Here is a 27,233-nt window from a genome sequence, read left to right as displayed (position 1 = left end):
GTCATGCTGGCCACATGACCCAGAAGCTGTCTGCAGACAAACGCCAGCTCCCTCGGCCTATAGAGCGAGATGAGCGCTGCAACCGCAGAGTCGTTCGCGACTGGACCTAATGGTCAGGGGTACCTTTACATTTACATTTTAGTTTGGCCTCATACTGCATGACTGCCTTTTTATTAGAACTGGGAATGACCTGGCCCACAAATTTTGCATTTGTCTCCTGGTACCATGTCCCTGCTCCTCCCCATTCCTTAGACTCCAGCCTAAGAGAACAAAATTTGTAAGAGAACAAAATTTAAAACAGGAATGCGACTTTGAGGAGCTTTCCCAATGTTAGGAAAATATACTTTAATTATACTTCCTCATTTTCCTCATCTAACTAAAATAGTTTTTGAGGAACTACAGGACAGCATTGTTTCCTCGTGATGCCACGCAACTGTAGGGATCAGAACTCCTGGCAGTTGCTTGCCAGCCCAAAGATGTGTAGCCACTTGTGCTTCAGCTCTCAAATGAGTATCTCCTTGTACTGGGATGGAAAATGACACTTCTCTTTTCTAAATAATAATAATAATAATGTGGAGAATTAGCACAAAAGAGCTGCTTCTGTAGCTCACATGGAAAAGCATAGTGTACTTGGGATTGCCAAAAATGCTTTTTACAATGTACTTCAGCAAAGACTCCTGAGTAAGCCTAAAGGTAAAGGTAAAGGTACCCCTGCCCATCAGGGCCAGTCTTGACAGACTCTAGGGTTGTGCGCTCATCTCACTCTATAGGCCGGGAGCCAGCGCTGTCCGCAGACACTTCCGGGTCACGGGGCCAGCGTGACAAGCTGCATCTGGCGAGCCAGCGCAGCACACGGAACGCCGTTTACCTTCCCGCTGGTAAGTGGTCCCTATTTATCTACTTGCACCCGGGGGTGCTTTCGAACTGCTAGGTTGGCAGGCGCTGGGACCGAGCAACGGGAGCGCACCCCGCCGCGGGGATTCGAACTGCCGACCATGTGATCGGCAAGTCCTAGGCGCTGAGGTTTTACCCACAGCGCCACCCGCGTCCCTGAGTAAGCCTAGCAGTACCCAAAATCAGGTGTATGAATTGTGCAGTACAAATAAAAGCAGCCACAGTTTTAATGGATAAAGACCTAACCATGCAGAAAAGCCCTAATTAGCCAGCTTCTTGCAAGCAGAAGCAGACGGCTTGTGGTTTAAAAATCCTGTGAGCAAATAAACAATTGACTGCATAACCTGTGGAAAAGGCTTAGCAAGCTGAGTAGTGTTCATTTTCTGCTTACCACATGTCCACAAATGAATGTCACCCATGCGACCTGAAGTGGAGCTGACTCATCACAACTCTACCCTCTCATGTGGGAAATAGCATATTCCCCCCCATACACACACTTTTGTGTGCTCTGAACCTACAGCAGAATAAACCACTGTTTCCTGAGGCTAGAATGTCAATTGAATAGGACAGGGCATGTGACTCCTGTATTGTTCTTTGTAAGAAGAGAATTTAAACTAAAGATGGTGATATCCAGCCATTCAGGACTATGTAAGATTTTAAAGAAGTGAAACTGAGGCAAACAGTCAGAAAAACGACTGCCTGAATCACACATATTTTAGCTTAGCATTATGTACATGAGCCTTAGGCTTGTGTGTTCTCCTCTCTTCCGGGGCGGGCATAAGGAAAAATCGTAAGTTTTTCCTCCCATTTTCAACTAACTGTAGATGTGGTTTGTTATGTGCAAGGTTCATAACTATAGTTAATCTTAACAATGGTTTAGGGAAGCCATTGATGTTGGATTGTTTATTTAAACCATAGTTAAAACTAACTACAATTTATCTGGGTTTGCCTATGACAAACCATAGCTAGCTGAAAATAGTAGCAAAACTCCTGAATCTCCTTATAGTCACACCAGAGGAGGAGGGCAGATCAGGAGCATGAGGCTCATTCATGGAATGCTAAATGCATGTACACTTTGTACACTAGATATTACCCTCAATCTCTAAGCATCTCATAGTTTATTTTCCTAAATTACTGCAATGACAACAACAAATCTTTATTACGGTTGTAGACCAGCATATAAAATACTGCACTTTGATGCAGTTTTCTCCTCAAGCCAGCTTCACTTATTTTACAATGTGTGGTGAATTCCAGGAGGAATTATATGGTGAAAATGTTTACTGGGGTAGTGAAACATTCCAAATATCAGGTGGGAGCACCCCACTTCCCATCCACCGCCACTACCTGCCATCTTGTCCTAATTCTGTTGATTCAGAACTAAGACTGCCTTTTAAAGCATGTTTGCTCAGAAGTATGTCCTATTGGATTCTGTGGGGCTTCCAAACAGCTCCCTCCCTCCATGCCTCTCTTGCCAATAACAACACCCCATTCTGCACAAGATCACATCAGTTGCAACAGCCACTGCTCACCGGAGGGAAAAAATAGATTGCTGGCTTTTTAAAAGGTGGTAGTAGGTGAGTTGTCTGTAGGTCAAAAGAGGGGCTATAAATGCTAAGGATAAGTTTAAACTTTACTTCTGTTGTGTGTTCACTTAGACTTTTCTTCTCTTACCTGGGAGTAAATCCCATGGCTGCAGATGGCAGCCACAGAAAGATGGTTTCTAGTGGGGCAGAGTTGGAGGGACGAAAACTTCACCAATAGGAGGTGGGGTGGGTGGGTGGAAAGCTGGTGGGGATGGAACCACATCAAATCATAATGATATGTACAGTACAACACTGTGCAAACTTGACTCAAAACACAGTTTTAGGACACCCACACTGAAGCAAACACATTTTTAAAAACTCTGACATTGGAAATTTCATGCTACCGATATATAGGGTATGCAAAAATTAGTGGGTGTATATTTGAACCTCCCCTCCCAGGACACACTATAGCTGAACTTAAAATGTTCATTGGGCAACAAAGCTGTACCTTTTGGCATTTCTTTTCCTTCTGATCTCACTGTCTATGCACACACCCAATGCATAGGGATACCTGCAACTCAGGAGATAAACGAATGTTTTTGATGAATATGCCATGAGACTCTTTGTAGTTACCCACAACCCCGCTCTGCATCTGATCCTATATTTCATTTCTATAGTGCCTTCCTGCACTATAGGCAATTTTTATCAAATGAAAATAAGGGTTTTGTTGTTGTTTTATTTTTTAAAAAGAATTATGGTGAATAACCCTCCATTTGATATAAACCAGGATGGAGGTGGTGTTCTGGGTGGAAGGCCAATATCACTGAGCATAGACTACATTTATACGTTAATATTGTTCGTGAGCTTTGTTATTTGCAAATGTTACTTGTTAAGCAATTTCGTTACGTAACTTGTTATTTGTTACCTTGCTATTTGTTACTTATTAAGTCACCGGGGGGTGGGGGTGTTGTATCCTTAAAGGTGGGGGATAAATAATGGTAATAAATCGACAGCAATATTTATAAGCCTGGAACATGGGCGTAGCCAGGATTTATGTTAGGGGGGGTGGGCAGGCTTCATATTGGGGGGGGGGAGCAGAACCTCAGTTAGTTAAGTATTTGTTATTGATTTACTTGATCTGGGGGGGGGGAGCTCCCCCCTTGCCCTCCTGCACCCCCCTTGGCTACACCCATAGCCTGGAAGCTAGCAGAATTGGGGGAGGCCAGGAGGCCTGGCCATGAACATGTCTCCCACTCCTGTACCATCTCTTGAGTGCTAGGCAACTTCAGAGGCAGGAAAGCCATTGTTTTGTACACAGCAAAGTCACTGTTCTCCCGGCAAAGGACCGGCCACAGGGAGATAGATATGCATCTATCTGCCTCTGGTTGCAGCTCTCCAAGTTGGGGAGGCAAAGCGTGCTAGTATTTGGATAAAAGGCACCTCAGCTGCCAACAAATAAGGGGTGTGTGGCACTTGAGGCCCTGGGGGACAAGAGCAGGCTGCAACCCTGAGATATCGTGTGTGTGTGTGTGTGTGTGTGTGTGTGTGTGTGTGTGTGTGTGTGCCTTAACAGCACAACACTGACCTGCTTCTAGGTTCCTTCTGAGTCATGCGGAGTTAAGCTAACCCCTCCCACCCACAGTGCTGGACCGTTAAATAGCCCCGCCGAATGTGCCCCTCGCAGAGCCAACCGAAGCTGAGCAAAGGAGGCTGGAGAGAGAGAGAGAGAGAGAGAGGGGAGAGCGGGAAGTGGGCACAGGAGGAGGCAGTGATGGACGAGCCAAAGGGTAAGGAACCAAAATAAGTCGCTCTGAATTGGAACAGGGGGAAGAAAAGAAGAAGAAGAACGAAGCCAGGCATCCCCCCTCCTTTCCCTCCCCCACCCCCTACTCTCCCCCAAAGGAAGAAACTGAAAGGCGGCGGGGGGGGGGGGGAGAGAGAAGGATTTTTTGCTGGCAGCTCTGCCGGGCTGTGATGTCAGCCTCGACACTCTCAGACAAAAAAGTTTGAGGAATTCATGAATATTCATGCGGAGGGTATAGTCATTCGGATTTGCCATTCAGGAGGGAGCTCGTGGAAGCGTCTTCCTTCCAAATGTGTCTCCCAGCAAGCAGGGAGGGGGCGCAGGCTGCACAATCTCCCTGGGGAACCCTGTCTCTTCTCGTGTGTGTGTGTGTGTTGCTTCCCGAGGTGATGAGTTCACCGTTAAGGAGATTTAGTTCAGTCCCTGAAACATGCAGGTTTTTTTGCATTCCTTCTAGTCTGTAAAAGTGGCATGGGTGTTTTTTCTGCTCCTAGTCTGAGCTCTGTGTGAAGCGAAAGATGAAAGTGTGTGTGTGTGTGGTTGTTTTTGTAGCAGAGAGAGGGCGACCTTGTCTCGGGAGGTCAGGAACCAATGAAATGAACTCTGGTAAATGGGACATGTAAGGTGATGACATGGAGCAGGGTCTCCCACGCAGGGTTGTTGTTATCGCTGATGAGAATGAAGGAGATGGAGTAGATTCTACTTGTATGTATGACCATAACCTGGTAAGAGGGTGTGGGGAGGACACAGCGGTGCCTTGGGGTGTTTTTACTCAAGCAATTCAACTGTTCCTTCTTCAGCACACCGGCTACTTTGTGTTATCTTTGGCACTCCACATTGCATTAATCAAAATAATGTGTGACACAGATTCTGGGAGAGAGTCTCCGATGTGCTTTTATGTGTCTAGGGTTGCCACTCTCGGTGTCATTGCTGCAACCAAGAGGGAAGGATTGTAGCTTAGTGGTGAAACATATGCTTTGCATGGGAAAAGGTTTGCCTTTTCTGGTTATAGAGTCAGGGAGCATAGGGCAGGGTCATAGAATTGTAAAGTTGGAAGGGATCCCCCAACGATAATCTAGTCCAACCCCTTGCAATGGCTAAGGAATCTTTGACAGATGGCCGTCCAAACTCTGTTTAAAAAGCTCCAGTGAAGTGTCCACAATCTTCCAGGTTGGCCTGTTCCACTATCAAACAGCTTTTACAACCAGAAAGTTATCCCTAATATTGAGTTGGAATCTCCTTTCTCATAAATTGAATCCATTGGTTCAGGTCCTATCCTCCTGAAAACAAGCTTGCTCCACCATTCAGGTATCTGAAGATGGCTATCATATCATCTCTCTTTCTTCTCTTCTCCAGGCTAAACATTGCCAACGACCTCAACTATTTCTCATACGGCTTGGTTTCCAGACCCTTTGTCATGGGGAAAGCTTCTTTGCCTGGGACCCTGGAGACCTGTTGTCACTACTGGGCTAGATCACCAAATTCTGATCTAGTGTACAGCAGTTTTCTACCTATGTGCACGTGCGCAGCAGGGGTCACCAACGTGGTGCCCTCCAGGTGTTCACCACATCTCCCATCATTCCTGACCATTGGCCAGGCTGGCTGAGGCTGATGGGAGATGCAATCCACAACCCCTGCTGCTGCAGTCACTTGAGAAGTGAATGCAAAGCAGCTCAGGCTTTTCTGGCTTCACTGCTGTCAGAGCAAAGTGGCTTTTGTTTGTTTTGCAAAAAGTGCTGGTGGAAAGCAGTGGCTGCATCAAGGGACAGGTGTGAGTTGTGGAGGAGCTGGAAAGCTGTGAAAGCAGAAATTGGTCTGCCGGTAGTAACAAATGTACACAATGACACTCTTCATAGGAATATAGAGCAGGCATCGGCAAACTCGGCCCTCCAGATGTTTTGGGACTACAACTCCCATCATCCCTAGCTAACAGGACCAGTGGTCAGGGGTGATGGGAGCTGTAGTCCCAAAACATCTGGAGGGCCGAGTTTGCCTATGCCTTAAATAGAGGGTAGCATCATTTACCAAAGCAAATGGAATGTGAGAGTTGTCTATAAGTTGCATCGTTGATAGCAGTAATCTCTTTTCCCTGACAGAAGGCTGATTCTTGAGTCATGACTGTATTGGGGGTTTCTTCTGCTGGCAACTCAAGTTGGGCTGTTACAAAATTGTCATTTACCTTTCCCACACATGATATGTTTTTCTTTGTTGCCCAGAAAGTTGTGCCATTCGGCTTGCCTGCAGCAGACGCAAGAAAGCCTCTTCTCCTTTTTTGTGGTCTCCTGGCTCGTGGCCTTCCACTTCCCCTTGGGACAGGAAACGGAGGAGCCACGAGGGGAAGCTTTACTTCATGCTGATGGGGTTGCCCTCTTTAAACCCTCTCCGCCATTAGTGCGGCAGAAAGGAAATCCAATTTGCCTGGAGTGACGCTGCCGCTGCTTCTCCCTCCCACTCCTTTCTCTCCCCAGCAATCACCTTAGATAAGAAAAGGAGAAAGTCAATCTCCTCTTCCCAATATGTTGCTCAACAGGTACTCGTAATAGTCAGAAGTTGGTTTGAAGTATGTATTCAGAAAAAGAGTGCTCATGTATTTGAGGAACATAGTTTGCTAACCTCTTCCTGTTGGTTCTGGGGAAGAGTCTTAACTTCTATGAAATCGCCCTTTGAGTGATTACCTCTTTGTGATGCGGTAACCAGAGGATAACTGCTGTATGACTGACAAAGAAGTTTGAGATGGGTGTGAGGTTCTGTTGATGAAATCACGTCAGCTTTATCTGCCTGTTCCTGGATCAACTGGGCCCCTGATGGGGTGTGGGCCCCTTTGCAGATGCCTGGCAATGCCAACCCTTGACAGCAACCCTCCTGTTATGCCCATTATTCCTCCTCCAGAGGCCACTGCATCTAGAGACTGAGCAGCTGGGAAATGCATGTAGGAAAGTAGTGCTGATGTACTTAGCACAAACCATGGTTCCCTTTAATGTATCGTTCAAATCTGAGATTTAAAGCACAGTGATTCCTCCAAAGAATCCCAGAAACTGTAGTTTGTTAAGGGTGTGTCAAGATGCTGTCAGTGGCTCCCGGCTGATTGCCCAGGAAAGTATAAAGACAAGGAAAAGTTTCTTACAATCCTTTTTTATTTCAGTCTTTTTACATAGAGAGGCTATAGAACCCAGCCTCATGGTGTTGTCCCGAGTGAATCTCCACCCCCCGTCTCTCCCGCTTCCTCATTCATCATCATCATCATCATCATCACCTCCTCTACGTTTGCTGCTAAGTGCCCTCTGTCTTTGAGCTCTTCGCTCTCCTACTTTTAAGGCTTGCCAGGTTCTGGAAGATGGAGGGTCTGGAATGCTTTCTAATGACAACGTGTCAGCCAGGTGTTGCTCTGGCTCTCCCATGATTTCCCAACTTTTCTCCTCATCTGCCTCTGAGCTGTGACCTCCCTGAAAGGGTCAGGATGGGGGAGGTTGTCTCCACCATTCCTCCTCTGCCCAGGGTGCTGGGAATTGTAGCTCTGTGAGGAGTAAGCAAGAGTTCCTAGGATTATTTGGGGACAGCCATGACCCTTAAAGTTGAATAAATGTGCTTTCAATGTATGCTGTGACTGTGACGTTTCTTCACCATAAAGTTCATGCAATACCAACTGTCCAGTGAAAGATGCCCAATCGGGCTCCTGACAAATCAGTGAGGGAAAGACCCAGGACCTAAAGGAAGATAAGTCTGAGCACAGAATCACAGAGCTGGAGGGGATCTTGTCGGCTACCTGGTTCAACTTGGTGGATGCAGAAAGTACAGCTCTAGAGCATCACCAACAAATACTTGGCTAGCCTCTGCCTGAAGATTTCGGTGCAGTTAGGTGAAATGATGGTGAGTTTAAGGGAGGCTTCACCTCCTTGGTTGCTTAGAACACAGAACAAGCAAACCTTAGAACCTCTTGTCTACAACAGAGATCTGTCAGGTTTTGTCACATTATCTGTTTTACCATGCTGGTTTCTAGAGACTTCCTGAAAGTCTGGCTTGTAAATCCCCTATCTCTTTCCTTCGGTCAGCTCTTAATGATGATGATGAACAGACAGGTAAAAGTCTTGTCAGATAAAATTTCCAGTACTACTATATTAATAAAAAGCCTTGTTACTGAGCTTTCAGACCCTGCATTCAGGTCCCACTTGAGTTTGAACCCTGCCGGGTCTGGAGATGGGGAAAAGGAAACTCACCATCAAGTTGTTGAATTGCATGCAACTATTCTTGGTCACCACTGCAGAGCATCAGAGAAGGGCAGGAGAAGTATCTGCCTCAACTGGTTGTTGCTTCCAGGAGGAAAGCAAAGAGGGCTAGATCCTGTTGGAGTGGTGTCTTCTCTTCAACATAACTGTGCCTGCCAGAGTCATACTGTGCCAGTAGGAGATGCAAATTGTGTGTTCCTGGGTGGTCTCCACAAGATGCATCTTTGTGGACGGTGCTTACTCCAGACACCAAGCAGAGAGTGTCTCGTAGTATGTGGTGAAGTCAAAACTGCCTTCTTTCTCCACATGGATATGAAAGATGCATTTCTAGAGAGCAAGAAACTCCCCATAGCACTGAACAGCAGAACTCAAATATGCTAAGTGTTTGGCAAACCAATTCCCTAATTGCTTGTGTCTGACTAGATGTTACATAGTCATCATGCAAGTGTTTACTGCATAGTCTGCTTCCCAGGTTAGACAACCCACAAAATTGTTATCTTGTTCTCATCAAGTCCTTTGCAAGAACCCAAACAGATTGGAGGTTGGAAGAGGCTGATAAAGTCGTGATGATGCTTCTCTTATATAAAAAAAATTCTTTCCCATGTTGGAATAAACAACAGAGGCTGTTATTCATGATCATTATCCAAATGACAGGGTGTCAAATGTCTCGTTTTCAAGCAGAAGGCAGAGAGAAATGAGAAGGAGAGGAGACACTGAGCTAAATTCAAACGCTTTTTAAAAACCCTGTATATCCCTCCCCCCAGCTTTTCAGAATGATAAGCCCACAAAATATCATGAGTGGAAGGAACGCACCACCATTTTCCAAAACCCCTTCAGCAGTATGCAAAAAAATATATATAATTCACATTATTTTCAATTTCTGCAATGTGAAGTGCAGCTGGAAAAATTTAGCATTCATTTGTCTTTTATGAGGAAGGAGCTGACAAGAACTTTGCCATGCTTCTTAGCATACTTCAGGAACATTTCATAACAACATTGAAATGTAATGGAAATGTTGGCCGGGTTCTTAAAAGAGCCGACATTGTGTCCTATTACAGTACAAAACAGTATGGTAAATAAACCCACAAAAGTTATTAGCTTGCAAAGTTTTATAGTGGCCCACTATGAGGCCAGCAGCGTGCATTTTCACATCACATAACGCATTGCGTAACTATGGTGTTCACTCCCTCAAGAGGCAGGAATGGCCACCAACTTGCTTAGCATTAAAAGAGGATTAGACAAATTCATGGGGAATAAGGCAATCAACAGCAAAACCTGATGACTATGTTCTTCCTCCAGTGTCAGAGACTGTAGGCTTCTGAATAGTTCAGGATCATTCTGCCCCACCCTCTGCTAGTCCATGGCATGTTCCTTTCTCTGTAGGTAGAACAGAAACCAAGCAGGCTGGAGAAGGAAGGATGGCACACTGTTTCCCTCCTGTGGGATTTCTCTCTCCCACCTGCATGGAAATCCTGAACTCCTTTGACTGCCAGGCAAGATTTGAATACAAAGCTGTTTATAAAACATGATATTGGTTGGTCTTTAGCATTTTCAGAGAATCTGCCAGCAACATGTGACCAATGCTTAGAAATGGCTGGGTGCAAAGCGACCCTGTAACCTGAACTATCTGAAAGTGAGCTGTTTGGAAAGCATATGTCCAGAGGCAGTGCGAGAAACTGCAGAGAAAGAGATCTTTGTTGATGCTCAGATCTTTGAAGGTGTGCCTCCTCTTCCTCCATTCCCTGGAGGATAGGATTCTGATTCACTCTCTACAGTCCGTTACAGCACACCACCGCCGGTCTGTAAACCTCATCCAAGGAGCATACGCATCTTGCATGACATAGGGTTATATCACCCTGTCCTCATGTCTAAAGAATTTAGAACACACATGTGGGGATTTTGATGATGGGGCCTGTGATGAAATGGCACGCTGCACAAAACTCTGTGTAAACAGCCAGGGCTAACAACAAAGTAAGGAAAGGCATATTGCTAACCCATGTCTTCTCAGGAGTCTCAGGAGGACTCAAGATGCAAATACTCAACAGGAGCCTCAGCTCCATACATGCCATGGGTGACTACAGGGCCGTCTTTACCTGGGGGTGCAAGGGGTGCAGGGCACCCAGGAACCGAATTCTGTGGGGTGCCAAATGTATACCTACTGTATACCGGTCCCCCTCAATCGGTGGCAGTGAAAAGCAATGGAGTGAAAGAGCCCCGCCCCCTCCTTTGTCGCTCTGTTACTCCGTAGCGTCAAATATAGTTCGCCCCCCTAAAAAAAGGTCAACAACTTTTGCTTCCCCCCTCCCCAAAAAAGCTCAATAAAAGTTAATTTGGTGGTGGCTAAACTAAATTTGGGGGTGCTGGGCAGATCTTCACACCCCAGTGGTGCATATGCTAAAGACAGCCCAGGGTGACTATATTATCTAATACCGAAGGAGGACTTTGTGGCGCCAGAGACAGGGGACCTGAGTTGGTGACACACACAAAATAGAAAGCAGTACTTATTCACCCCTTACTGAGAATCTAGGCACAGGAACTATCTGTTGCATCTGCTGACCACTGCTGGTCATTGTAAGTTCCTGCGGTTGCATATACTGTACACACCAGACATTTAATGTACTTCACTTCCTCCCAAAGAAACCTGGGAACTGTAGTTTACCCTCACTGAGCTACAATACCCAGCATCCTTAACAAACCAAAGTTCCCAGGATTCTTTGGGGGAAGTCATGTGCCTTAAATGTATGGTGTGGCTCTGCAGGCAGTCCAGCAGCTCTCCTTGAGGGGCAGCAGCAAGGCCTGCAACACAGACAGCAGCATCAATGCCCAACCTGAAGCCAGCTGTTCCTCTGCGGCACAGTGGTTTAGAGCACCATTGCTGTTTTTGCCCAAGGGGTGTTCAAATGAACGTCCCACTTACATGGAGGCCACATCCACACCATACATTTAAAGCTCTATTTTACCACACTTTGGCTTTCACCAACAAACCCTGGAAACTGGATGTGAGTTGCTAAGAGACTCCATCCCTGCCACAAAGCGGCATTTCCTAGAGTTCCCTGGGAAGAAGGAGTGATTGTTAAACCACTCTTGAGAATTGTAGCTCCATAAACTGCAGCTAACAAACTGCAGTTCCCAGGATCCTCTGCAGAGAAGCCATGGCTGTTAAAGTGCTATCATAGAGTTTATATTGCCTGTTGTGGGTGTGGCCTCAGAGGGGGAGCAGGGTCATGCCCCCCAGCTGTGCGTTTGGTGAGGATGAGAAAGGGCGCTTCTTGCACACTGACAAGCCTCTGTTGGCACCAGTGGCGTAGCGTGGGGGGTGCAGGGGGGGCCGGCCGCACCGGGCGCAACATCTGGGGTTAGGGCAAATCCACGGGTTAGGGGGCGCAAATTACTTGCCTTGCCCCGGGTGCTGACAACCCACGCTACGCCACTGGTTGGCACACACATAGGACCTATGCTCATACTTGTTCAACTTGTGTCCTTTGAGGGTCACGGCTGGTGTGTGGTGGAGCTAGCCTGTGCAGTTTAACTGAACCCCCTTTCCTTAAAAATACTTCCTCTGGAAGGACCTGAAGTGTTGGAACAATTGGGAACAAGTCTTTGCTTTTCTACTCCTCCTCCTCCTCCTTCTTCTTCGGTTTATCACCCCCTCCCATCTTTATGGGCTTCAGATTAGCTGCCAGCCTCACCAAGGTGATTATCAGAAGCAGGTTCCTCACAACTAACAATTCTGAGAGCCTGGGAGTTGTACCTGCCAACATTAGCATGTGGTGTGCTTAACACAATGAACCATATGCTCTGAGAATAATTGTGAGCAAAATCAAACAAGTCAATGATATTGCAAATAGAATTGCTTTCAAACACTATCATAGACCGGAACAGTCTATCCTCTGTGGGTAAATATACTAAATAATGCTTCTTATGGGAGTAATCCATCTCTGAGCTCTTTGTTCTTGTCCTAAAAGGAACCTTTTAAATGAAAACAATACCATGACTTTTCTGAGAACTAACATTCAAAAACCGCCTGGGGGCTGAACAGAGAAATATCTTGGCCCTTTTTAACTGTCCACCACACGTTGTTATTATTTTTATTATTATTACAAATGATTTTGTACTGCTACGGAGTGGGCCTCATCGTACATGAAACGATTAAAATGCTTGCAGTGTTAACTCCTTGTTTTTGTTTATATTTAAAGTAACCTTTAGCTTAATGCTGCAAGAACTGCCAGCTTAAATGTCTGCATAACTGCCAGCTTAAATGAACTGCCTGCATAAATGTCTGCTATTGTTGCAATAATCCGGACAAGCTTTGTTCTTTTTACGGTGTCTAATGACCACCTTTCAGTCTCCAGGAAACTACTGCTGTTCCTCTCCAGTGGCTGAGCTGAAACTAGGGGTATTTTGCAATGGTGTTTTGAAGTTTGTTAAATTCTGAAACTCCACCTCTAAGCGGTGCTGTAATTTGAATTGTGAAGGAGTACTTGGAGATTTTAGGAGCACTGAAGTTTGCGCTCATAGCTTAAAACATCTGTATGCTTGGCACCCCTACAGGAAAATACCATAAGTTATTAGAATCAGTGCTACCTTGGACATAGAAGCTATCTACGTAGACCCATTCCTATAGCTACAGACTTACAAGTGGTGCAGGAAGCCCCTATTCCCAACCAATAACTTGTTCCTCCTCTGCCCCCTTCCAGCAGGATTATCATAAAAATCCTGCAGAGACTGCCCCTTCATTTTTACAACACATCCATTCACACCAAGTTTTTATTCTGTTGTCTTATCATTTAAAATATCTTATACTGTATTGCAGTCACACCGCATTGTTCTCAGCCTCCCTAAGTGTGGGAAGAGTAGGATACAAATTAATAAATTAATAAGTGAAATAAGGCACCATTGCAGAGCTGTATACTGCATATATTCTAGTATGCACACTTGGCGTTGCAGAAATGGAAGCTGGTGCTCAGTGGTGCCACAGAGATTGCCCCATTTAAGCTTTGGAAACTGCCTGCAGAGTGAGACAAGCTTGCTGACAGTTTGATGGGTAGCTCTTAATTTGAAAAAAGGGACACAGCGTGAGTATTGTTATTTGGGACATTTAGAACCAAATATGAAAAATGCACAGCAAACAAAAACTATGGAAGTTTAGCATCTGGTGTCATATGTTAGGAACACTTTGGTCAGTATTTAAAACTGCTTATATACCACAAACCAATAAGGTGATTTGGATTTAAGTCAGTTTAGTCCTTTGTTCTTGGTTGTATTCAAGTCTTGGCACTCTAGTACAGTGCATCTGCAACAGCCCAACTGGACTCCTTCATCTGCCCCAGCTGCAACAAAACATGTCTCTCCCGTATCGGTCTTGACATCCAACAGCTTGACCTCACAAACATATACGCACCAAGGGGCAGTCCTCCATTGTCTCCTGAGACAGAAGGATGCCAACAAAGGATTTTCCTTTGAGTCTATAGTGGTAGCAGAAAAGACTACCACCACAGAATCAAAAGAAAATCCCCCAAACAAATTAGTCCACATTACCTCCTGCAAAATATAACTCTGTGTAAAATGATGTAAAGAAAATAGTTTTAATGCTGAAGTTCTGCCATTTTCCCAATGTGATGCTACTAACACTGTCGTTTTCTCTGAAACAGATTATACTAGTACCCGGCACTTTTCAAATAAATTGTGTTGGCCCCCATCCCTCCAAACTTGAGCTGACCCCGAGAATGACAAATTAAGCAAATTAACTGATTTAATCTCCTGCCTTCCTATAAGTTACAGCAGTTATTGCTGGAAATCATCCTCTAAGGAGACAATTGGAAGAGGATGTATGAATGAATGAGTGAGTGAGTGGAGGCAATGAACTCAGATCACCCATGCAGTGCAGACACGCTGATTATTTCCAGCCCTTTCTACTCCTGTCCCAACAGCTGTAGCTGATTATACTAAGTCCCATTTCCTCACCAGACATGAACACAGTTACATAAAGCTGCTATGTAGGCAGCAGCATCTTAATCTCTTTGATGCCCCTAATAAGGTAAGTATGCTTGGTCCAAATGTGTGTACAGAATTTCTGTTTTGGGCAATCACATTCCTGAGCTTTTAAGAAGAACTAGAGGTGCTTCTTGGAGAAAGGTCAATGGGGGAAAAAACCCCTTTCTGCTTTCTTCACAGAAGAAGCAGTGTTTGCTTTTCATTTTTTTAACGTTTGCCATCCTTTGATCAAAGATCAGTTTGTTAGGTGGCCTGCATGAGGCCCAGTAAAAGGTGAATCGGCTGTCCTAGATAAATGCAGAAACAACTTTTTGCACGTGTCATCTCTGTTATCTTGCTGTACCAGAGGGAGCACGCTACTGACTCTGATGTTGCTGCCCCATTTGCCTCCCTTCTGTAACCTCTGATGCTACCTTATGATGCATAGAAGAGGTGCATCTGGTGCTTTCTCATGTAGGAATGAGAGCACGCTTTCCTCTGAACTTCAGCATCAGGAAGGTGCTGTTTTAAGTGGTGTTGATTATCATTAAGGATCAGGCAGCAGTATTTAAAAACAAGGAACTTTATTTAAACAAGCTTTCTTTTCTTTAACTCCTAAACTGTCTCTGACCCCCCTCCTCTCTTTCTATACTTTCTGGGCTGAAACACTTTCTGGTAGCTGCTCCTGTGCCTTCCCTCTGTGTCACTACGTTTCTCTCCCTGACTGCTGCCCTAACCCTCTTACTTAGTTCCACACACTTTGATACAGGTGCAATCCAACTTGGAATGCTGTATACAGTTCTGGTTTCCTCACCTCAAGAAGGATGAAGGAGCCAGTGTAGTGTAGTGGTTAAGAGCGGTAGACTTGTAATCTGGTGAACCGGGTTCGCATCTCCGCTCCTCCACATGCAGCTGCTGAGTGACCTTGGGCTAGTCACACTTCTCTGAAGTCCCTCAGCCCCACTCACCTCACAGAGTGTTTGTTGTGGGAGAGGAAGGGAAAGGAGAATGTTAGCCGCTTTGAGACTCCTTCAGGTTGTGATAAAGTGGGATATCAAATCCAAACTCTTCTCTTCTTCAATGGGAAGGAGTAACGACTTCCGGGTTGGCGCCATTGTTTAATGGCGGATTCCCTCCGAGCTCCGGAGGGAATTGGCTCCGTAGCGTCTGGGTCTGGCCGCTGCGGCGAAGCGGGGACCCTTAAAATCACAGGCGCGGATGCCTGTGAACACAGAGACTCGGCGGGCACCATTTGCGCCCCCCCAATCCGCGACGGAGCCTTTTTAAAGGCTTCGGAACGGAGGCAGGGTGAGGCGTGGTGCTGAGAGTACTCCCTCGCCTACGGAGTGAAGCCGCAAGCCATTGACAGAGAGCGCCAACTTCTTCCAAGACCGATTGGACTCTAAAATATAAACCCGTGAGTAATACGGAGATTGGAACTTTAAAAATTTTTAATTTTGGATTTGGAACGAGCGGGAAGGGGCTAAAAAGGAAGTTCACCCCCCCTCTTTGTAAACAATCTAAAGCAAAGGACTGGGCAGCTAAGGTCGAGAGAATCTGTTTTTTGTTTTTTAATGAAAGATCCTGACTTCACGGTTTTGATACTATAAGAAGATTTACTGGAGGATAAAAAGAATTTTGGGAGCTGAAATTTCACCCCCCCCGAGACCCGGGAACGTCCTATGAGAAAGCCTGTTGCATTGAAGATTTTGACAGCTGTCAAGTGAGCTGCTAGTCAGCTAGCTGTCAGCTGGAAAAAGAGAACATTGTTTCTGCTGTTTTTGCTGGTTTACTTGGTACAACTTGTTGAAAATAAGGAGGGCTGATACAAAATAACTGGACTTTTGGTTTTGAGCTGAAAGGAACAACAAGGAACTAAAATCCCCCTAGAGGGGTAATAGGGACATTACATCATAAAAATGGCTGGAGTATGTAAAATCCAAGCAGAATTGGACAGAGCACTCGTTCTCTTGGGAAACTTGCAAGATGAGTACAATGCTTTGTCTACAAAGGTATCACTACTACACTGGACAGTAAACAACAGTTTTGAGCCTGATAAGGACTTGAAACAGGAAGCCCATTCAACTGAACAAATAAATGAAACTGAAAGTGTAGATACGATGGAGCAATATGTTGTTTTTGAAGAAAATGAAGGAGGAGCAGGAGATTTGCAGGAGTCAAAGGAGAGTTACAATATGAGGCCTGACATGATGATAAAAAAGGATAATAAAAAGTGGATGTGGAAAGCCTGGTCTGAATGGGAGTCTGGAAAATGGAGAGATCCCTTTTGGAGGAGATCTGAAGACCTGAGGATTACAAATTTGTTGGTGAAAGCTGGAGCTTTGGGGACATCTGGATTTGAAAGAAATTTGAAACAAGAGTTGGAGCACCCCATAGGCTTTGCCTTTAAGTATGGAGGACTGGCTGGAAGCGACATGGATTCTGTTGGGCCGGAGCCCCTCCGAGACTTGGGGTTTAACATCAAGGACTATCAAAGAGACCGGCAGAAAGGAACTGAGAGAGATATAAGGGCCTCGGATGTGAGATCTCCAGGCTAAAATAATAATAATAATAATATAAAGACTGATGGATATTGGTTGGGGACTGGAACCGGGAAAAGGGTGGGTGGAGGTTGGGAATCCAAAGGGTACATAAGGATAATTTGCTTTTTATATTTTTTGTTAGTGGTAAGGAAATTGGGTAAATCGTGGAAGGGAAATTTTGGTCGACTTTAGGAAAAAGGTTTAAGAATAATCAATGAGGTATAAGTATTGATGTGTAATTTTAATAAGGTAAAATTGGTTTCTTTTCTTTTTAAATTAATTGAAAATAAGGCTGTTAAAAATAAATTGAAGAAATGGAAAAAAGAAGTAAAGTAAAGCAATAGTATGTTGGAACAAATGTTTAAGCTAAGGTAAAGAAATAAGTTAAGGACTTGCTGAACTGACAATTTAAATTGGAATACAAGAAGGGGAGGTGTGAGGAAGTCTGAGAAATAAGGTTAAGAATAATAAGTATTAGAAACTTTATGTGTTTTTTCTATTTTTTTTTGTTTAGTTTTGAATGTTATGTATTTTTGTGTTTTTTGTTTCGTTTATTTTTTGTTTTTGTTTGTTGTGTATTATTTGAAAATGCTAATAAATATTTAATAAAAAAAAAAAAACAATGGGAAGGAGTAACGTTGCAGCCTTTGGGGCTTTTTTTGTTTAGAGCAGGGTTTCCCAAACTTGTGTCTCCAGCTGTGTTTGGACTTCCATCATCATCCCTGACCTCGGATCCTGCTAGATAGGGATGATGGAAGTTGTAGTCCCAAAACAGCTGGAGACCCACATTTGAGAAACCCTGCTCTAAACTAAACACCACTGGCACGAAGCCCTCATCATGTTGCCCAGAAGGGAGTCCAAGCCTTGGTCTGAGAGAGTCCCACCACCACCATCAGTGTAAGGGGAGAGAAGTTTGTCGTCTTCTCCATGTGCCCCGAACTGGTTTAGCCCCCTCCAATCAGCATGGCCAATTGTCAGGGGTGATGGGCGTTGTAGTCCAGCAACATCTGGAGGGCACCACGTTGACTGCCTCTGCTGTAAAGCTTTTAAAGCCATGTGTAGTTTGGTCCTCAGAAACTCTGTCATGTGTGCAGAACTTTGACTCCTGTGTGCCTTTTGGAATCCTGGCTTAAGATTTCCAACTTCCCTCCTTTGTAGTGCTACCCTGGCAACTTTCCATTTTCTCGACCTTGTCCTATTGACAAGGCCCCCTTCACTTGGAAGATAAGAAATGAGTAAGAACTGGGCAAAACAAAACAAAGCATCATGTTTCCAAAAAATACAACTGTGCGCCTTCCTACCCCCACCACCTTGTTGTGAACAACGATGGAATTTACTGCCGAGGGAAATGGATGGATTTAGGGGGGAAATGTCCAGAAGAGTTTCTGAAGGACAGAAAGATCAACTAACAATAGTTTCCAGCATAATATTTTGAACAAATGTTCCCCACCCCATGTGGAAAGTGTTAAGTCGGGACTCTTGTTCCTTGGGACTCTCATTCCTATGGTAACTTTTGGTATGTTTCCACAGATACCACATGTGCGACATCTGTGGAGAGGGGAATCAGAATGACATCCGTGTGGGTGGGAGAGTTATTAGCACAGGGATGTGGAACCTGGTGTCCCCCAGATGTTGTTCAACTACAGTCCCCATCACTCCTGATCATTGACCATGTAGGCTGGTGCCGATGGGCCTTGGAGTCCCCTCCATATGGGGGGATCACAGTTTCCCCACCCCTGCTTTAGGGATATACCGTATTTTTTGCTCTATAACACGCACCCGACCATAACACGCACGTAGTTTTTAGAGGAGGAAAATCCGTAGGCATGCCACCCGTAGGCATTTCCTCCATAACACACACAGACATTTCCCCTTACTTTCTAGGAGGAAAAAAGTGAGTGTTATGGTGCAAAAAATACGGTAATCCTATGTACACTTTGCTGGGAGTAAGCCCCATAACACATAGTGATCAGCAGCAACAAGAATACTCTTATTAGCGACGAAGTCTGTTGCATATTTACTTGGCTTAAACCAAGGGTAACCACTGAGGTGCCCTCCAAATGTTGCTGTTCCCATCACCCTAGATCATGGACTATGATGGCTGAATCTGGTGAGCGTTGTAGCCCAAAATCTGGAGGCCACCACATTGGCTAGCCTTAGCTTAAACCTTCCCCAACCCGGTGCATACCAGATGTTTTGAACTGCAATTCCCATCAGCACCAGCTGGCCTTGCCCAGTGGTCAAGGATGACAGGGAGTTGTAGTTCAGAACACCCAAATGGCACACCAGGGTGGGGGAAGTCTGCCTTAAAGCAAAGCTGGGCAGATTTCTGGCTTCTCAGATCCAGTTTGCTTTTTACTTGAACCCCACGATTTACCAAATGGAACCAAGTGCTAATGACATACAGAAAGAATTAAAGATCAGTAGGACCAGTGGTGGCTAGTGCCTATTGAGACTGGTAGGGCAGAAGGCAGGAAGTCAACAGTAGGTAGAGTCAGAGCCAATGGCAAGTGCAATCGCAGCCAAGGACAGTCAGAGCCCACTGATTCTAGTTTTGCTGTAGATGAGTTCTACAACAGTGAGAATGAGGAGTAGGAAGCCAAGAGGCCGTGTCGCTTCCTGGGGAGTTTATAAGAGGGCAGGCAGGTGGGGACTGGCTGGTGGCAGGATGGGGTTTCACTGCTCCATTTGCCCTATTGAACTGCCATAGATCTTCATCTACTTTCTGCCTACCACTGTCTTAAAGCACTTAGCTCTGTTTCTTATTGGAACTGAAATACTGCACTGGCCATTATTATTTTGGGGTTGGAAAGCCAGTTCTAGAAATGTGATGAGCGCCGGCACTGCCTTTGTTCCCTCCTTCTCAAAACTGGAAGTCTGCCCACATGAATTAGCCTGAAATCCTGGCTGAGACTGGAATCTTACCTTATCAGTGTAGTGTAGTGAAGTCACATAATAAGTTGTTTTTTAAAAAAACAACCAACAGCAACCTTCCCAAACCTCCCTTACTCCCTTTGTGTGACCTTCCTATCGTAATCAGAGCAGGGAGTTACTGGCGGCAGCAGATCTTTGAAACGCCTCATTCCTTAATTTGTGGGGCAGTTTGTTTGTCTCAAAGAAGAAGGAACAGCCCACTGAAAAAACTATTATAATTCTGTGTCTTATTTCACTGAGGTGTGGAAACTTTCACAGAATATGGACTTGCAATAAAATAGTGAGAGGGGGTGTGTCTGTGAAAGTATCCTACTATGTAACCAAGATTGCAGGAGACACAGATTTATGGCCTTGCCACAATGTGAGTTTCCAAAAAAGAGGCACTGTTTGAAATGAAATTAATCAGAACAAATGGTGTCATGGCCAGGAAAGCTTGTATATTCTCGAGCTGAAATATTAACAATGGTAAATACAGAATCGGTAGTGAGCTTTTATTTTCAGAATGAGACTAGTTTCCCAAGAAGAACTTTTTAGGGAGAAATAAATAGGCAGTAGATTTAGATTGTGTGTGGATTATGTAGCAAAACCAAGAACTCATTCTCCATTGATTCAAGAGCAAAATGTTGGGTGTATGCTGTCTGTGTCTCTCAATAATCTTACATAACTGGATGTAGACTAGGAAGAAATCCCATCTTGTCCAAAGCTCTTTGAAAGAAAGGTGGGGTATACATCTGACAAACAAACCATTTGTCAACATGACTTCTCCAAGCTCTAGGACTTCTGGTCTCTTTTCAAAACACCATCACTGCACCTGCTACTTGTGGACAACAAATGGGTCTCTGTGTAAGAGCTCATTCACAAAAAAGGAAAATCCATTTCATTTGGCAACCTTTCCTCAAGATCTTCTCCCCCCCCCGCACACTTGAGCTGCTGTGATGTGGGGCTTCCTTCCACACTTGTATAAGGACTTTCATCTGGTGCCCTACAATAGGCTCTTGTCCTTGGTTCCCCACCCCCTACCACTTCTTGTTTAAAAATACTTCAGAACTTTTTGTTCATGATTGTTTGGAATGGAAATATGAGCAATATGGAGCACAGAGCAGGATATTCATGCTGAACAACATCCACTGACCTCCTAAGTTTCTAGGAAGTCCCACTATGGAAGCTGACCTCTTGGAGATCAATCTAGGCTATAAAGAGCAAAGTCCACGGAGAAGAAAGGCAGACTGGGGTGCGGCTGGTTTCATTTCAGCCTGAGGGTTTGGAGCTTGACTTGGGGCTGCTGGGCTGGGTTCTTCCCGTTACAAGCCATTAAAGCTCAAATTCTTAAACTGGAAATCTGTTTTTTGATGGACAGGCTGCCTGAGAGATTGCCTGGACTATACCACGCACATAGAAAATTGATCATCTGAATAATTTGTCATGGTAGGACAAATCAGGTTTTTGCTTGCTGTTTCTTGAGCCACATTAGGAAGGTTTGTGATAGTAGGCAAAAACACTCCTTGGACTTCTTCTTTAAAAAATAAGTAGCCTTTTGCATTTATTTTTTTCCATTGGCACACCTGTGCAGGAAAAAAAAAGGTGAAATTGACAAGTGCATTGAAAGGCATTGTGTCTCAATAGCCATAACTTACCATGGCTGCCAAGTGACCATTTTATTGCAGTGCAGTGCAGTGTATTCATAGGAGTTGTGCTATTCACTTCAAACACATTATCACAGAGGCTATCCAGAGTTTTTCACCATTTGTTATGCAACTTGTTTTTAAAAAGGAGAAAAGTGGAGTTAGGAACCAGAGAAGAGCAGGTAGCAGTACTCTAGGCAAGTGGAAACCATGGTGTGTACTAGAGCTTTTGCCAAGGGACCAGAGAGGAAGGATATTATGTGTATATTCGACAAAATTGCACATAAAATGTGTACACGAGAAATTCACACATCAAAAAAGCTGATGAATTGTCATGACTTTTTAGAAAATTGCGAACGGATGTGGAAATGTGGAAAACTGAACTTAAGACTGGAAAAATGAAAAACTGAGAGAAATCATAAATGACATTTGCTGGACTACTTGGGTCTTTGGTCTGTTCCAGTAAGATTCTTCTTACACCAAGAAGAGATTCTTGGGGGATCCTAACATTAAGATGGGAAGAAGGGGAAGAACTTCCATTTATGGAAACATTATTTTATGTACACATAATTCCTTTTCCTCTTCCAGGTTCTTACCTAGGACTATTTGCTCAGGCTTTCCATGCCCAAGAGAGACAAGTAACAATGCAGAACTGCTGGCTCTGAACCCTTGCTTCAAAACATAAGAACATGGAAAATGAATTAACTTGAGAGTGAGATAAATGATTGTTGGATTGTGTGGCCTCTGCAAGAGTGTGTAGAACTGCATAGGCGGCTTTGCCCTTAGACACTGCTAGATCCAATAGGTTTCCAGACCGCTCTGGTGGCATTTTGGAGAAGTTGGCAACTCTCCTCTTGGAATACCCAAATGACTCAGGTGGTTGACATGGTTGCCCCTGAAAGCTCTCTCCTATTGGTTCAGGGCAGCTCCCTGGTTCTCCAGGAATCTGATAGAAATGAAACTGTTGTAACAATGACTACAGGGCTGATGGCAAAACACCCAAAACAAAACTGACCAAACACTACTTGAGAGTCCATTTGAAAGCCTGTTCCATGATAGCATAGGCAGCAATTAAATCTTAGCTTTTCCACCAGCTTTGCATCTGTACAATGCTACCCAGCACAACTATTTCAGATTGTCAAAAAGGCCTGCTCAGCTTTTTGCTGTTAAGAACCATACAAACACACAGTAGCCCACATCAAGCCTAAATTGCACTACAGACAAAGTTGCTCACATCCTCTCAAGGCTTTGTACTGGTGATCCCCTTGGCCTCTGCAAGAGTGGATCTACACACAGGAAAAAAACACGGTATAAATAAGTCAGAAATTACCATTTTTCCCCGTGTATAACATGCCCCCGTGTATAAGACGTCCCCTATTTTTTGGGATTCTAAATTAAGGAAATGGGGGAAGATTGGCCAGAGTTCTTAAGCTTTTTTGGGGGGGAGGGTGCCGACAATCGCTCACCCGCCTGACCACCCCTGCCATTCTCACAACTCGACGAAGCCACCGATCTGCCCGTTAGCCGTCAATAACCGCCAATCGCATGCACACTTGCTGCAGCAGCAGGCATTGCTGCAGCAAACAATCACCCACCCAAATGCCGCTTAAAATCTGCTGCTCACAGCTAACACCAATAACACGTCCCCCTATGCACTTATCCGTGTATAGGACGACCCCCAATTTTAACAGTTCTTTATAATAAATAAACCTCGTCTTATTCACGGGAAAATACGGGAAATTGTTATAACAATAGAAAATAAACAGTATGCAAAAATCTATGCCATACATAGCCCAAGTAGATCACTGTGAATATGTTTTGTCTGTGGTTGCCCTTGAGTGCGATTCAAGCCAAAGGACATGTTAAGCTATTCATGCTGCTGCTTCTTTTAAGTGTGCTTATGCTGGTCTCTTTTACTTTGAAGCAAAAGCAACCAAGGGTGAGGGGCAAACTGGGGCAGGGATCAGTGTCCTGTGTTGGTTTTTGCTGAAAATTGCCCTTCCCCAGTTGCTATTGGCTCTCTGCAAAGCGCTATTTACTTTATGCTCTGTAAATTTGTCTAATCCTTTTTTAAAAAGATGCTATCACCACATCTTGCATCAGTGAATTCCATTGCTAAAAGGTTTCTATATCAAAACAGTAGAAGTATCGGTGGGATTCTGCAGGCTTCAAAGTTGACAAGGGTTCTGCCACCTCCATTGTCAAAGTCAGTTGTGCTCCGTTATCTTTTCCCATGTGAGATGCCAGCCGCAAGACATGTCAAATGCATCTGGCTGTCAACACCATCTAAGAAGCACTGAGGCTAACCATTTCATTTTCCTGAATGGGCCACTCACAACGGAACCAGGGGGATGGAGAATGTCATTGATTAAGCCCATGTTATGAAAATTGGGAGATTCCTGACAGTGGTGAAGTTATGTAAATAAATGATCTTTCTAGGAGGGGGTTCTTAAGATGGCATTTGGGTATTACTATCCTTTCCTCAAAATGTGGGAAGCCTGTTGCATCTGGGGGCCCTTTTGCTGATTCTGCTGTGTGGGGTCCGGGGCCTCTGCCCCAAAGTCCTGCCCTGATGTTATCGCTGCTGCCAGGGTTGCTGCCTGCTGCCATTGCTCCAGCTTTGTGTCTGCAGGACTTGGGGGGATGCAGCTGGGAGCTGCTGTCTGCACTGTTGGAGTAAGGACAGAGTCTGTGGGACCGTCTCCAGATGGAAGGAATGTGCCTGGTGCTGATGTGGTGAATGGGGGGATTGTCAGGCCGAGCTGGCTGGGTCACAGGGAATTCCTGTCTGTAACCTTCCCCAATGACATTTTGCCAGAAATAAACCCTCGATTTGCTGCCAACACAAACAGAAAAACTGGGATTCCACGCTGAGCACAAAGCCCCTGTGTGCTCACTTCCGGGCGGTGTGATCCTCTGTGGGAAAGGGGACTGGGATGCGGTATGTCTGTGTATGGGGTCGTATCTTAGCTGTTCCTTCACTATAGAAAGGGGTGCAGCCTCACAGCTTGGAATTGCAGCCTGCCTGTCATATTCTGCTTACGCACCATACATTTCAAGCTCAAAACTTCCCTCAAAGCACCCTGGGAACTTTAGTAAATTACAGCGCCCAAGGAGCCTTTGCAGGAAGCTGTGTGCTGTAAATGTATGGAATGCACGAGGCAAGAAGGACGAGCAAGGGTGTTCTGTTTAAACCAACCTCAGCTTTTTGTCACCTGCACTTGGTCTCCAAATGTTCAAAACCCTTCAATTCCTCAAGGTTTTCTGTCAGGAGAAGAAGCTGATGTTTTATTCACATTACTCCTGAGAATTTCAGGCTACAATCTGTTTCCCACCTGAAGGGAAGAGGAAAATGAAGGTCAATGGTTTCCGTGGAGCCCTGAGCACAAGCTTGTGCCTTAGCATCAGAAACAGAGAAGGTGATGCATGAATAATTATTTGTTGCTGTTTAGTCGTTTAGTCGTGTCCGACTCTTCGTGACCCCATGGACCAGAGCACGCCAGGCACTCCTGTCTTCCACTGCCTCCCGCAGTTTGGTGAAACTCATGTTGGTAGCTTCGAGAACAGTGTCCAACCATCTCGTCCTCTGTCGTCCCCTTCTCCTTGTGCCCTCCATCTTTCCCAACATCAGGGTCTTTTCCAGGGAGTCTTCTCTTCTCATGAGGTGGCCAAAGTATTGGAGCCTCAGCTTCACGATCTGTCCCTCCAGTGAGTACTCAGGGCTGATTTCCTTCAGAATGGATAGGTTTGATCTTCTTGCAGTCCATGGGACTCTCAAGAGTCTCCTCCAGCACCATAATTGTACCCTGCCCACCTGACTGGGTTTCCCCAGCCACTCTGGGTGGCGTCCAACAGATATAAGAACACATAAGCTCTACTGTCAGGGGCACTATGCCTTTGAACATCAGTTGCTGGTAATCACAAGTTAGGAGAGCACTCAGGTCCTGCTTGCCAGCTTCCCATAGGCACCTGGCTGACCATTGTGAGAACGGAGCGCTGGACTAGGTGGGTCTGATCCTACAAGGAACATCTTACGCAGTGTTCTTAAGCTCTGCATTGAGAGCATAGCTCCAAGTACTTGCATATCACAAAGTGGGGTTCAGAAGAGAATGTAAATAAGAAAACATGCATGCAAATGCTTTATCTCAGGAACAATGGCTTCAATACAGTTTTTCAGCTGAAAAGCTACTGGTGAAATAATACTGATTCGAGAACACTTAAAACCCTGTGACTTCTTTACAGATTGGTATAGCTTAATTTTCTATGCAGATGGAAAGCATGTAGGCAGGAGACCTTGTTTCCTTTTATGGAATGATAGCTAGAGGTTCCCTGCTTGCTGCGTTTCTTTGTGAGATATCTGCACGTTCTTATTTGGTGCGATTGTAATGAGATCTCTCTGCTGATACTGTTTGTAAAAGGAACAAAATGAGCTGTAAGTCTGCCTTCGGTTCTGTTAATGTTACTGTTTGTTAAATGAAACTGAATATATATATATATTTAATAACCCTTGAGAGTGTGTTGTGATCTGATCGTAAAAGGGATTGTTGTGCTTCTGTTATATTTTCATATTCATCCAGGTGCTTATCTTTGAATCATCAGAGCAAACGTAAGCACTAACTTAATTTGAACAAAAGCGGAAGGCTGCTCACCAAATTACTTTCGCGGTGGACCTACCACTTTATTTCTAATGTTGTGTGTCCTGTATGTTCCTGTAATTTTTAAACTACAAATGTTCCAGGGATTTATTATCCCACTTTTGTCATGTTATAGAGCAAGCCCCTCCAGACAGCAATAATATTGTAATACTGGGGAAGCATAGCAGAAAAACTAACATAGCAGAACGGTGTGTGGATGGGCCAGTATAAACCCTCCACTAATGCACTATAATTGCACCAGTGACGTGTTTCAGAATACACACAGACACACACAAACCCCACACACATTTGGAAGGGCCCTGACTCTCTGCTCAGTTAATTTGGTGAATCTCTGCTTCCAGCCAGCTGGACGCAGCCAGACAGGGAGTGTTGATGTGCAACTGCGGCACTTAAGCCACTTCCTCCTTCTCCTCTACCCCACAGGCCCAATGCCCAGTTTCCTCCTATTCTGTTGGACAGCCAAGGAGGTGGCTTTCTGCCACCCTGGGATTTCCCTTTGCTCTGGAGTCCTCTGATTTAATCATCCTGTTTCCCAGCCTTTCGAGGCATCGTTACCATGCTAATTGCCATCCCCGGCCAGCACCACGCAGCTCCAAGGACAAGAATAGATTCCACCCCTGTTCTCAGTGGGGGGTGTGTGTCAAAGGGGTGGGTGGGAAGGAAGACACTGGGAAGCATTGTACTCTCCTTCAAAGGGTTTAAATTTAGTTGCCTTATTTGTTGCTACAAATCACCTCAGCCAGGGGCCTCAAATGCTGCCTGCTTGGCAAAATGCTGCAGGGTGAACCTTGATTTCCAAAATGAGAGATGCTTAGCTTGAGCTGACCTGGAAGTCCTGCCCTTTGTGTCGGACGTGTGGGGGGTTAGTTAATGGTTATAAAGGCACCTCAGAGGTCCTCAAGTCCAACTCTCTTTCAGCGCAGGAAAGAGGCCCTTCAACCTTACCCAGAGGCTCTCTCTTCTTTTATTACTTAACACATGCTGAATCTTGACTTTGTAATATTGCTGGGTCTAAGTTGTGGCTAATATAAAACCCAGGTATTCCAAACCAACAGAGGTGGC

The 27,233-nt window shown here is 44.9% G+C and overlaps 1 protein-coding gene across 2 annotated transcripts in view; it reads left to right on the top strand.

Annotated features, from left to right (window-relative positions):
• The first annotated feature begins 4,079 nt into the window (after positions 1–4,079).
• ENTPD1 (ectonucleoside triphosphate diphosphohydrolase 1) overlaps positions 4,080–27,233 on the top strand; it is a 35,784-nt gene continuing 12,630 nt past the window's right edge. For both annotated transcript variants that reach the window (XM_053389562.1, XM_053389560.1), the window contains exon 1: positions 4,080–4,204. Coding sequence is in view for 1 of the 2 variants with exons in the window: in XM_053389560.1 (XP_053245535.1) it covers positions 4,087–4,204 (118 nt within the window). In the remaining variant the exon portion in view is untranslated. The remainder of the gene's footprint in view (positions 4,205–27,233) is intronic.

This window comes from Podarcis raffonei, chromosome 5 (assembly GCF_027172205.1).
Source record: "Podarcis raffonei isolate rPodRaf1 chromosome 5, rPodRaf1.pri, whole genome shotgun sequence".
Classification (NCBI taxonomy): domain Eukaryota; kingdom Metazoa; phylum Chordata; class Lepidosauria; order Squamata; family Lacertidae; genus Podarcis; species Podarcis raffonei.
The sequence above is the reverse complement of the archived record's forward strand: the minus strand, read 5'-3'. Positions and strand labels throughout refer to the sequence as shown.